Raw genomic sequence first — 14036 nt, 5'->3', positions numbered from 1 at the left:
ACAAGCTGTTGCTATAAGCGCAACTCTTCACCGAAAAATAACAGTCTGTTCTATATATTTACCTCCAAATACTCCATTTAGTTGTGATGAACTGAGTAACATCGTATCACAACTACCAGTGCCATATATTATCATGGGTGACTTTAACGGTCATAACAGCCTCTGGGGCTCCCCAGGCACTGACGATAGAGGTAGACGTATCGAAGATTTTATTAATAAAAACAGCTTATGTCTTTATAACACCAATGCCCAAACATATTTGCACCCTGCCTCTGGCTCGCTTACCCACATTGATCTATCGTTGTGCCATCCATCAATTCTTCTGGATTATGATTGGAGGGTCAACGATGATCTTTGTGGAAGCGATCACTTTCCAATTATATTAAAAAACATAGGGTCACCAAAACTTGAGGAGCCGATTCCTCGTTGGTATTTACATAAGGCGGACTGGGTTTAATTTAAAAATTTGTGCGCAGAGGAGCTCATTGAGGATAAATTTTTGAACCTCGATGACCCCATTAAAATTTTCACAGAAGCGCTCACTTCTATCGCTACAAAAACCATACCAAAATCCGTGCCAAAACCAACAAAGTTTCGTCTCTCAAATGATTCATTTATCAATAGATCTGGTAGAAATTCCGCTCTGAGGCGTTACTTGGCTTCGCCAACCGTCTCAAACTATAACAATTTTAAAATTTGGAGAGCAAAAGCTCGAAGGTCTATCAAATCCGACAAGAAAAGTACTTGGAAAGAGTACGTCTCAAAAATTAATTCCAATACAGAAAGTTTGGGAAATGATTGGTAAAATCAGTGGGAAAAGAAAAGCAACACCATCCTCCCACCTCATTAACAACAATAAAATATTTTCTTCAAAATCCGAAATAGCTGACGCCTTTGCCAAAAATTTTGCTAAAAATTCATCCATCAAAAATCATTCCAAAAAATTTCAAAAATTTAAAAAGGAAAAGGAAAAGAGACGTCTTAATTTTAAATCCTCCAATAGTGAAAGTTACAATAGGCCTTTCGAGATACCAGAATTGCTCGAGTCCCTTGAGAAATCAAAGGACTCGGCAACTGGACCAGACGAAATTCCATATATGTTTTTAATTACCAGACTCTTCACTAAAATGTCTTTTAACTATATTTAATCAAGTTTACTCTTCTGGCAAAATTCCCGAGTCTTGGACGGAATCTACTATTATACCCCTTCCGAAGCCCGGGAAAGATGCTACTGATGCCAATAACTATCGTCCTATTTCATTGACGAGTTGTATTTGTAAAACTCTAGAACGTATGATAAATACCAGATTAGTTTGGTTCCTGGAATCAAACAATATTTTAAGTCCTTTGCAAAGCGGCTTTAGAAACCGCAGGGGAACGGTAGACCACTTAGTTAGACTAGAAACATTTATACGAGAAGCATTTGCCAAGAAAGAACATCTTGTGGCCGTATTCTTTGACCTTGAAAAGGCATACGACACAACTTGGCAATATGGAATCATGAACGATCTCCATGATATCGGTATACGTGGTAATTTGCCAAAGTTTATATCAAATTTTATATCTGACAGGCATTTCAAAGTTCGAACGGGTTCAACTTATTCAGAAACAGAAACACAGGAGATGGGCGTCCCTCAGGGTGGTATCTTGTCCGTCACACTTTTTGGACTAAAAATTAACAGCATAACCAAATGTCTTGGCCAATCTACGGAAGGGTCTCTATTTGTGGATGATTTCTTGATCTGTTACAGATAAAAAAACATGCACTCTATAGAACGGCAACTACAACAATGTTTAGGCAAATTACAAAATTGGGCTGACGAAAATGGCTTTAGATTTTCAAGATCAAAAACTGTCTGTATGCACTTCTGTCAAAAACGAAAACCACACAATGATCCTGACCTCACACTCAATGGAATTAAAATTCCAGTAGTTGAACAAACTAAATTTCTTGGACTAATATTTGATTCGAAACTGTCCTTTGTTCCACATATCAAACATCTGAAGGATAAGTACTCGAAGGCGCTGAACATTCTACGAGTTCTTTCCCATTCTGATTGGGGTGCAGACCGTGAAATGCTTCTACGTATCTATCGGGCACTTATTAGATCAAAACTTGACTACGGCTCTATTGTCTATGGATCGGCTCGCAGCTCCTATCTACAGATGCTTGACCCTATACAGAATCAGGGACTGCGTCTCGCACTTGGAGCTTTTCGAACAACACCTGTGAAGAGTCTCCATGTGGAAGCTAATGAGCAATCTCTAGACGATCGACGAAAGAAATTATCCTTACAGTATGCTGCTCAACTGAAATCCAACCCCAAAAATCCTGCATTTAACCTTGTATTCAATCCACAACTTCAAGAAATATTTACACAAAATCAAAAGCTCATACCAACATTTGACATCAGAATTTCAAAATTTTTGCTGGAACTTAATATACCATTCGACACCATTGACGAGTACACCGTATCGGATGTACCACCATGGCTCATTCAAACACCTGATATCAATTTATCTCTACATGAGAGGGCAAAATCCAGTGCATTACCCGAAGAACAAAAATCCTCCTTTCGGGAGTGTATTAGGGCTTTCCCTGACCATGTTCAGATCTACACTGACGGATCAAAAGATGGTGATAATGTTGCGGCAGCATGCTGTACATCTAATCACTGCTCCTCTATCCGACTCCCGGATAGTGCCTCCATTTTCTCTGCGGAAGCATGTGCTATCGGTCTGGCGCTTGACCATATCGAAGAACACCGCATTGAAAAGGCAATCATCTGTTCAGACTCTCTTTCGGTTCTTCAGGCTTTGAAATCAAGAAGCCCTAGAAATACTCTAATCCAAAATCTTTTAATACGAACATTTCGATTATATTCTAAAACTCAAATTACTTATCTCTGGATTCCCAGTCATGTGGGTATAAAGGGGAATGAACAGGCTGATAAAGCAGCTAAGACTGCTCTTCGCCTAGCACAAACAGATTTGAAACTATCAAACCTTCAATTCAGTCAGCCATCAAACACTATTGGCAACAAAGGTGGTCTACAGAAACAAACAATAAACTGTTTAAAATTCAACCTACACTTAATCCTAAACTGTCCAGTCGGAGAGACCGCAGAGAGGAAGTTGTTCTCTCTTGGCTCCGAACTGGACACACATATTTTACACATTCCTATCTATTGAGAGGGGAGGATCCTCCTACATGCCATGCATGTGATTCTCCTCTCACAGTGGAGCATATTTTATTGCATTGTATTGATTTTAAACACATTCGAGATAAATACTACGATGTCTCCGACATGTACACTTTGTTTCATGCCGTAAGACATAATCGTATTTTTAATTATCTCAAAGAGATCGGTATTTTAAGCAAAATATGAACGTTTTCTCATCATACATCGTATCAAACTCAACATTTCATCGTTTCATCAACATTGTGCATTTGCGAGTTTTCTCATGTGTTTTTAGCTAAATTTATTTTATCCCATACAAACCTTTTTTTATCAAATTAACGTTTACATTCTGTGTTTTAGTCCTTACTTGCTTTTTCTTACCCTAAACTTTTATCCTGATATTAATGCATGACTTGTAGTTTGGCCCTAAATGACTTTAGTTGTCGATGGGCCGTAAAACTCAAACAAACAAACAAACAAAAAAGTGTGAAAACGTTTCACAGACCAAACAATTCCCAAGGCTTCTTTATCGATTTGTGCGTAGTTACGTTCGGCTTGAGTCAGAGAGCGCGAAGCATACGCAATGGGACGTTCACTTCCGTCAGCCATAACATGCGAAAGTACGGCTCTTAAACCTTTCGGCGAAGCGTCACTGGCCACTCTCAGTGGTAATGTTGGATCATAGTGCGTGAGAACGTCTTTCGACGTGACCATGCGTTTGACTTCCTCAAACGCGGACTGACATTCCTCGTTCCACTCCCACTTAGAATCTTTCTGCAGCAGTGTATGTAGTGGACTGAGTGTTGCGGATAGGTTTTTTAGGAAGCGTCCATAATAGTTCACAATTCCCAGAAAAGATCTTAATTCTGTGGTGTTCGTCGGTACAGGTGCGCTTACCACCGCTTCCACCTTCTCTTGGGTCTTGTGCAGTCCATCACTGTCTATTTCATGACCACAGAAAGATACACGTTTCCTGAAAAATTCGCACTTGTCCAAATTTGCTCTAAGACCGTACTCCTGGATTCGTTCCAACACAGAACTGACATTTTGCAGGTGTTCATCAGTGGTTTTGCCTGTGATTATCATGTCGTCTATGATACACTTGACCCCTGGCAAACCTTGTAAGATTGTGTCCATCGTTCTTTGCCAAATAGCTGGAGCGGACGCGATACCGTATACCAAACGATTAAATTGGTATAGCCCCTTTTCTGTGTTGATAGTCAACAGATGATGCGAATCCTCATCGACCTCCATCTGTAAGTACGCTTGTCGCAGATCCAACTTTGTAAAATGTTTCCCTCCTGAGAGTGCCGCAAAAATGTCCTCAATTCTCGGTAGTGGATATTGGTCGATTTCCAAAACTGGGTTAACGGTGACCTTGAAATCACCACACAGACGGACTTTGCCTGTTTTCTTTATCACCGGTACGCCCATTCACTGTAGTTCACTTTGGTTAAGATACCATTTTCAACAAGACTGCTTATTTCTGCTTCTACTTTTGGACGGATAGCATAAGACACTGGCCTCGGTTTACAAAATTATGGTGTGGCGTTGTTTTTCAAGTTTAGCTTGGCCTTGATCCCATTTACCGTTCCAAGGTCATCTCCAAATACGTCCTTGTATTTGTCCAAGATAGTCTGCAATTTAGCAGGTGGGTTCACATGTTCTGTATCCTTACCAGCCTCACTTCGTTTCACAGAGACAGATTTATCGTTAGCCAATCTAATGTGATATGTTTCAACCACTCGCGTCCAAAAAGTGTGGGTCCACCTTTCTGTACTACATATAACTTCAGGGTTTTACATTGTTTATTATATTCAACCTTCACATTTGCCACACCCAATGGTTTGAGTTTTTCACCTGAATATGTTTTCAAACACACATCAGCACGTGTCAAATTTTTCATTTGACCAGGGAAATGTTTCTCATATGACTTCTGCGCCATTACAGAGACAGCTGCACCTGTATCTAGCTCCATTTCCACTTCCAACCCATTTAGCTTAGGTTTTAACACTATTGCCCCATCTCTGGACTTCTCCACAGACATAATTTCAAGTGATGCTATGAAATCATCATCTTTATCTTTTTCCTCAATCATATGGACCTTACCGCCCTTCGGTCTCTTTCATGCTTTTCTACAGTGACCGGTTTTATGACAACCGTAACATTCTTTATCCTTAAAATAACACTCATCGGGGTTATGTGATGTAGAGTTACAGCGGTAGCACTTTGACTGTTTATATTTGTCGCGATCAGGTTTCTTCGGAACACTTCGACTGTCCGGTCGCCGTTTCGCAGGCTTCGATGCAATTTTGTGGACCGTCGCTGAAGATCCAGACCGCAGTTCATTCGCGTCGCGTGCTACTATTTCCATAGCGATAGCTATCTAGCTGTTCAAGAGTTAAAGTTGCCTCAGACAACAGGGTTTTTTTTGTGCTCAGACCGTAAGCCAAAACCAAGCGATCCCTTAATGCATCATTCAGAGTCGCAGCGAACTCACAATGTTCAGCTAATTTCCTGATAGCTGCCAAGTATTCGCGTATACTTTCACCTTCCTTTTGGTCTCTTTTATGGAATCTGAAACGTTCCGCAATAGCCAAGGGTTTTGGGCTCAGGTGGTTTTTCAGAAGGTTAACTAACTCATCATATGTCTAGTCAGAAGGCTTTGCTGGGGCGGTCAATCCACGTAATAACGTATAGGTCGGCCCACCCATTAGACTCAATAACGCCGCTACTTTCTTTTCGTTTCTGACGTCGTTACAAATGAAATACTGGTCGAGGCGTTCACCGTCACTGTCCCATGTTTCGACGGAACTATCAAAAATGTCTATACGACCTTTATTCCCTGCCATGACGAACAAGAGTGTGAAATGGTGTGCAAATGTCAACTTTCCCACGACCACGTGGATTTACAGTGAGGGGGGATGTAACACGGACACCGCTTCGAACAGCTCAGTACATCGGTATTGACAGTTTACTGGTGAAATGGCGTTACCTTCACAACATTGATACCTTTATTCATTGTTCGCTTGAGTTCGTATCATCCTCGTCGCCAGATATGATTTGTTCTTCCCAACATGTGTGTATGTATGACAGACAATGCTGCCTGAACTTCATAAATCAATGTTTTGGTTCATGGTTCCATACAAAGGACTAGGTATGGTAAGGGTCTTTAGTGGCCCCCAAATCCGCTAATTTTTAAAGTCTGTTCTTTTAAGACGTTATTCTTGCATTACAAACATGATATATTTGATAGTGCTATTAGGTAATATAGCAGTTCTAGTTGCCATGGCAACCATTTTTATTATACATGATTTATGCAAAATGTGAAAATTTCATCAAAAATTAATTGGCATTTTTATGCAGTTCTTAGATCACCTGACCAAAGGTCATGGTGACCTATTGCGATAGCCTTTTGTCCGTCGTCGTCCGTCGTGCGTCGTCCGTCGTGCGTTAACTTTTTGTTGTGAACACGATAACTTGAGTAAATGTGAACCGAGATTGATGAAACTTTGTATGTAGCTTAATATTAACAAGATCTCGGACGAGTTCGAGTTTCAGGGTTGCTGGGTCAAGTTCAAGGTCACTGCTACTATTTTTAGAAAATCCCTATCAGCACTCTAGCGGCTTCATTCCTTGAGTGATTTTGATCACACTTCACACATAGACAAAGGATCATAATATCTCGGACAAGTTTGAGTGTGAAGATTGCCAGACTAAGGTCAAGGTCACTGTTACTATTTTTAGATAATTTCTTTGTCAGCACTCTAGCGGCTTCATTCCTTGAGTTATTTTGATCAAACTGCACACAAATACAAAGGACTGAAAAAGTTTGAGTTTCAAGGTTGCAGGGTCAAGGTCAAGGTCACCGTTACTATTTTTAGAAAATCCTTTTCAGTGCTCTAGCGGCTTCATTCCTTGAGTGATTTTGATCAAACTTCACACATTTTAAAGGACCATAATATTTTCGACAAGATACAGTTTCAGGATTGCCAGGTCAAGGTCAAGGTCACTGTTACTATTTTTAAGTCACCTGACCATACGTCATAGTGACCTACTGCAATAGCCTATTGTCCATCGTGCGTTAACTTTACTTTGTGAACATGATGACTTGAGTAAATGTTAACCGAGGTTGATGAAACTTTGTATGTAGCCTTATATCAACAAGATTTCGTACGAGTTCAAAAATGGGAATTATTCGACAGTAACGTACAAGTTATTGCCCTTTGTTCTAATTTTATCATTGTGCTTGTGAACAAGATAACTTTGGTAAACTGATTTTGATGAAACTCTGTATGTAGCCTTATTTCAACAAGATCTAGGATGAGTTTGAAAAAGGGTAATTTTTTCGACGGTAGCTATATTATAGAGTTCATGTCCTTTGAAAGAATTTTTCGACGGTAGCTATATTATTGGACCTTGTGTTCTAAAGATATTGTGGTGCTTTATCAGAATTGTGAATTTTATAACCTTGGCCTCTTTGTTTGCCCCTGGGGAGGAGGCTAAGTTTGCTATAGTTTATATTGAATACTTCTTGGGTATATTTTGTTTATTTTCTACTGGAAATTGTTCAAACTTTTGATTCACATTATAACCACAAGACGACATTTTGCTATTATGTCATTTTGACCCTGTCTCATCCCCAAAGGCTGAGGGGTGGAGCCCAGTGGGATTCAAAATGGCTTAAATAATTAGGTCACCTGACCATAGGATGATAAAATTAGAAAGAAAAATAACAACCATAAGTCAGTTATGATAAATTGTTCCAGTATGCAAATTCATCCAAGACCTCATTGCAACAGAGTTTCCAATATCAGCTTCAGCTCATTTTGGCCACCCTACAACATCCATGTTCTATGCAGTATCGTACTGCATCATCAGACCTATCGGCAGGGTCATGGAAATGCATACAGTAAAAAGTGTCCAGTCAATGGGTAAGGTGAGTAGGCACTGTTCTTATTTAGATAATTAAAATTATGTGCAACAGTAAAAAACAGTCTCGTTCATTTCAGATGATTTTAATGTTCACTATGTAACATAGCACTTAGTATGACGTAACAAACAAACAAACGGCTATATATAAACACTTCATTTTCTATAACGTCGTGATTATTGGAAGAAATATCTTCAGAGCACATTTTCATAATGAAATACACATCTAATTATGGTTGATATCATTTAACTTTATTATGCTAGAACAATGATTGGGAGGTTATTCCATTTTTTCCAAAAACTAATGTTAGATCGTGATTATTGTACTCCAGCTGTTTACATTTCACCGCCTTTGTGAAAATGTGCTGTTGTATTCATATTTTTCTCATCATATCTTCAATGCACATTTGTTTGCTTCTAAAATCTATAGCCTATACTGCATATGTGTTTCTTCTATAAATTCTTAGCCTATAATGCATATATGTTTGCTTTTGAAATGCATTGCTTAATTTATTAAACTTCCGCTTTCATTTATTTTAATAACATTTTGAAAACGTCTTTTTCTCCTTCACTTTGTTCCCAGTTTTATTCTGTACAAGTTGGTCAAGTATATGAGTATAATTTAAGTTCCATGTCTGTAGATGATGTACGTGACAGCTATATCCCCTGTAGTACTGACCATCATTATCTGGATCAGAGCCCTTACACTTCCGGGAGCCATGTCTGGTATGGCCTACTTTATCACGCCGGATTTCAACCGTCTCGCTCACCCAGAGGTAAAAGAATTCAATAATTACAAAATTTATTATATTTATGTATGGTTTGGCCCCGAAATCTATGAAGATAGCTATTTAAGTCCTACAGTGTTATTCACTTACCATGGTATATATTTAGGGAATATTACACTTTTGTAGGTCAGTTGTAGGCTCTTTCTATGATAATTTTTGCAATTAAGTAAAGTGCAATCGGTTAGATACATCTTGCAGTTTGTTCAGCTATGCCCTCATTGATTTCTAGATGATGTTATCAGTCTATTTTTAATTTTACTTAAATTACATATTTTGGACGGTTACGATGACTGCCGTGCTTTTGTAACGGCGATGTACTCTATATTTAAAAATGTATCAGTTTAATCCCTAAATATCATTATAAACATAACGTCGGAATAACCCAATTTAGTACAAAGAATTAATTCTGTCATTTGAGGAAATATTATTTTCAAACTTTCAAGGGCTACGGCGTCCTTAGTATGACACCACATTATAATAAACCCTGTCAAATCTTTCATATAGTTACCTATCGAAGAAACAAGACAATAGAATTAAGTGGTTGATAATTTTAAGAATAAAACCCTTTTGGCCGAAGCGGGGGCCAAAAATGGAATATAGAAACGTTTAGCGATTCATTTAGAAGTACAACCGAAACACAAAATTGCGAGTGCTGATGGAACAGAAACGTCATTCACCCAGTAGCAGTGAATAAGATTTGAACATGCGATCTTGTGAAGAAGTTCGAAAGGATTAGTCTGTTGAAACTTTTAATTCAGGTATGGATAGAAGGCAGCGTTCATGGCTTTCTAACTCTGGGACTGTTGGGGACGGATGGTCATGATTGGAAGTAAATAGATTTCGAAAATTGCTCGGTTAAGGAGTGGTTATCTATTTTGTCTTTCATGTGTTGTGTCGATATAAATCTTCATTTTCTGGTTGTGTTGCAGGGCGTTCTCTTCTAACACTATAGCCCTACATTACAGAATCACATTTCACGTATGGGCACGCTACCTTAAATTGGACGGACAAAAAAAGTGCACGTTGGTCTTGTGACACACTTACTCGAATCATAGGCATTCGTGTGTGACCATGCAATGTTTCTGTAAGCACTCATCTTTAGTTTGTTTTTCAGTGACTCTATCATTGGCACGGATGGTGACTGTCAGTTATCAAAGTATTTTGTTTGTTTTACAGTGACGCCTATCATTGGCAGCGGTGTGCCTGTCATTTATCACAGTATTTGGTTTGTTCACCAGTAGTCGTCTATCATTTGGCCAGTTGGTGGCTGTCAGTTTATAACAGTATATGTTTGTTGTACACGTGACTCTAATTCTTTGTGCACCGTGTGGTTGATGTCCGTTTATCACAGTTATTTTGTTCGGTTTTAAAAGAACATGACTATAACATAGCCACACGTGGTGACTGTCAGTTATAACAGTATTTTGTTTGTCCGTTACAGTGACGCTATCATTGGCACGGTGGTGACTGTCAGTTATAAACAGTATTTTTGTTTGTTTTTTCAGTGACCTCTATCCATTGCGCACGGTGTTGACTGTCAGTTATACAACAGTATATTGTTTGTTTTCCCAGTGACGCTATCATAGCATGGTGTTGATGTCAGGTTAATCACAACAGTATTTTGTGATTTACAGTGATTGCTATCATTTGGCACTGGTGGTGACCGTCCACGTTATAACAGTATTTTAGTTTTGTCTTACAGTGACGCAATCATTGGCACGGTGTTTGCTTTCAATTATTAACAGTATTTTGTTTGTTTTTTCAGTGACTTTATCATTGTACGGTGGTGACTGTCAGTTTATCACAGTATTTTGTTTGTCCTTCAGTGACGGACTATCATTGCAACGGGTGGTGCATGTCATTATAACAGTATTTTGTTTGTTTTACAGTGACGCTATCATTGGCCACTGTGGTGGACTGTCAGTTATAACAGTATTTTGTTTGTTATTTACAGTGCACGCTATCATTGGCAACGGTGTTGGACTAGTCAGTCTATAACAGTATTTTGTTTTGTTTATAATTACAGTGACGCTATCTATTGGCACGGTGGGTGACTGTCAGTTATAACAGTATTTTTGTTTGTTCCTACAGTGACGCTATCATTGGCACGGTGTTGACTGTCAATTATAACAGTATTTTGTTTGTTTTTTCAGTGACTTTTCATTGGCACGGTGTTGGACTGTACATATATTTACAGTAGTTTTTGGTTTGTTTTCCAATGACGCTATCATTGGCACGGTGTTGCACTGTCAGTTAACACAGTATTTTTGTTTGTTTAACAGTGACTTTATCAATGTTGGTTGTCCTTATCTATAATTTTGTTTGTTTTACAGTGACGCTATCATTGGCACGGTGGACTGTCAGTTATCAACAGTAAATTAGTTTTGTCCTACATGTGCTATCAGTACGGGGTGACTCAGTTACAGTATTTTGTTTGTACCTATGACGCTATCATTGCATACGGTGAGTGAATGTCCGTTATAACAGTATTTTGTTTGTCCTACAGTGACGCTATCATTGGCAACGGTTGGTGACTGTCAGTTATCACAGTGTTTGTCCTACAGTGACTGCTATCATTGTGCACGGTGGTGACAGTTATCACTGTATTTTTGTATGTTTTAACAGTGACGCTATCATTTGTCAACGGTGGTGACAGACAGTTATAACATGTATTTTTGTTTTACAGTGACTCCTACAGTGAAACAGTGACAGTAACGCTATCATTGGCACGGTGGTGACTGTCAGTTATCCACAGTATTTTGTTTTTGTCCTACAGTGACGCTATCATTGGCACGGTGGTGACTGTCAGTTATCACAGTATTTTGTTTTCGTCCTACATGACGCTATCATTGGCACGGGTGTGGTGACTGTCAGTTATCACAGTATTTTGTTTGTGTCCTACAGTGACGCTATCATTGGCACTGTGGGTGACTGTCACAGTTAACTGTCGTTATTGACAGTATATTTGTTTTGTCCTTTTCTTACAGTGACGCTATCATTGGCACGGTGGTGACTGTCAGTTATACAACAGTTATGTTTTTTCAGTGACTTTTTGTGTTGACTGTCATTTACAGTGACGCTATCATTGGCACGGTGGTGACTGTCAGTTATAACAGTAATTTTGTTTTGTCCTACAGTGACGCTATCATTGGCACGGTGGTGACTGTCAGTTATAACAGTATTTTGTTTGTCCTTACAGTGACGCTATCATTGGCACGGTGGTGACTGTCAGTTATCACAGTATTTTGTTTGTCCTACAGTGACGCTATCATTGGCACGGTGGTGACTACAGTCAGTTATAACAGTATTTTGTTTGTCCTACAGTGACGCTATCATTGGCACGGTGGTGACTGTCAGTTATCAACAGTATTTTGTTTGTCCTACAGTGACGCTATCATTGGCACGGTGGTGACTGTCAGTTATCACAGTATTTTTGTTTGTTTTACAGTGACGCTATCATTGGCACGGTGGGGTGACTGTCAGTTATAACAGTATTTTGTTTGTCCTACAGTGACGCTATCATTGGCACGGTGTGGACTGTCAGTTTTCACAGTATTTTGTTTGTTTTTACAGTGACGCTATCATTGGCACGGTGGTGTGACTGTCAGTTATCACAGTATTTTGTTTTTTTTCCTACAGTGACGCTATCATATGGCACGGTGGTTGACTGTCAGTTTATCACAGTATTTTGTTTGTCCTACAGTGACTCTATCATTGGCACGGTGGTGACTGTCAGTTATAACAGTATTTTGTTTGTCCTACAGTGACGCTATCATTGGCACGGTGGTGACTGTCAGTTATCACAGTATTTTGTTTGTTTGTCCTACAGTGACGCTATCATTGGCACGGTGGTGACTGTCAGTTATAACAGTATTTTGTTTGTCTTTACAGTGACGCTATCATTGGCACGGTGTGGTGACTGTCAGTTATCACACAGTATTTTGTTTGTGACTTTACAGTGACGCTATCATTGGCACGGTGGTGACTGTCAGTTATAACAGTATTTGTTTGTCCTACAGTGACGCTATCATTGGCACGGTGGTGACTGTCAGTTATATCACAGTAATTTGTTTGTCTTATTTTGTTTGTTTACAGTGACGCTATCATTGGCACGGTGGTGACTGTCAGTTATAACAGTTTTTTGTTTGTTTTCCCACAGTGACGCTATCATTGGCACGGTGGTGACTGTCAGTTATCACAGTATTTGTTTGTTTGTCCTACAGTGACTCAGTAATCATTGGCACGGTGGTGGTGACTGTCAGTTATAACAGTATTTTGTTTGTTTTACAGTGACGCTATCATTGGCACGGTGGTGACTGTCAGTTATCACAGTATTTTGTTTGTTTTCCAGTGACGCTATCATTGGCACGGTGACTGTCAGTTATAACAGTATTTTGTTTGTTTTTACAGTGACGCTATCATTGGCACGTGTGGTGACTGTCAGTTATAACAGTTTTAGTTTGTTTTACAGTGATTGCTATCATTGGCAACGGTGGAGTGTGACTGTCAGTTATAACAGTATTTTGTTTGTTTTACAGTGACGCTATCATTGGCACGGTGTGACTGTCAGTTATAACAGTATTTTGTTTGTTTTACAGTGACGCTATCATTGGCACGGTGGTGACTGTCAGTTATAACAGTCATTTTGTTTGTTTTACAGTGACGCTATCATTGGCACGGTGTGTGACTGTCAGTTATAACAGTATTTTGTTTGTCTTACAGTGACGCTATCATTGGCACGGTGGTTGACTGTCAGTTATCACAGTATTTTGTTTGTCTTACAGTGACTCTATCATTGGCCTACGGTGGTAGACTGTCAGTTATCACAGTATTTTGTTTGTCCTACAGTGACTCTATCATTGGCACGGTGGTGACTGTCAGTTATAACAGTATTTTGTTTGTCCTACAGTGACGCTATCATTGGCACGGTGGTGACTGTCAGTTATCAACAGTATTTTGTTTGTTTTACAGTGACGCTATCATTGGCACGGTGGTGACTGTCAGTTATAACAGTATTTTGTTTGTTTTACAGTGACGCTATCATTGGCACGGTGGTGACTGTCAGTTATCACAGTATTTTGTTTGTCCTTTACAGTGACGCTATCATTGGCACGGTGGTGGCTGTCAGTTTTAA

At 39.3% G+C, this 14036-nt stretch overlaps 1 protein-coding gene across 1 annotated transcript in view; it reads left to right on the top strand.

The window, feature by feature from the left end:
* The first annotated feature begins 8758 nt into the window (after positions 1–8758).
* Positions 8759–14036, top strand: part of LOC138308004 (sodium- and chloride-dependent glycine transporter 1-like) — a 134476-nt gene continuing 129198 nt past the window's right edge. The window contains exons 1-2 of the mRNA XM_069248961.1: positions 8759–8890; positions 9661–9731. Of these exons, the coding sequence (XP_069105062.1) occupies positions 8759–8890; positions 9661–9731 (203 nt within the window). The remainder of the gene's footprint in view (positions 8891–9660; positions 9732–14036) is intronic.

This window comes from Argopecten irradians, chromosome 14 (assembly GCF_041381155.1).
Source record: "Argopecten irradians isolate NY chromosome 14, Ai_NY, whole genome shotgun sequence".
Taxonomy (NCBI): Eukaryota; Metazoa; Mollusca; class Bivalvia; order Pectinida; family Pectinidae; genus Argopecten; species Argopecten irradians.
The sequence above is the reverse complement of the archived record's forward strand: the minus strand, read 5'-3'. Positions and strand labels throughout refer to the sequence as shown.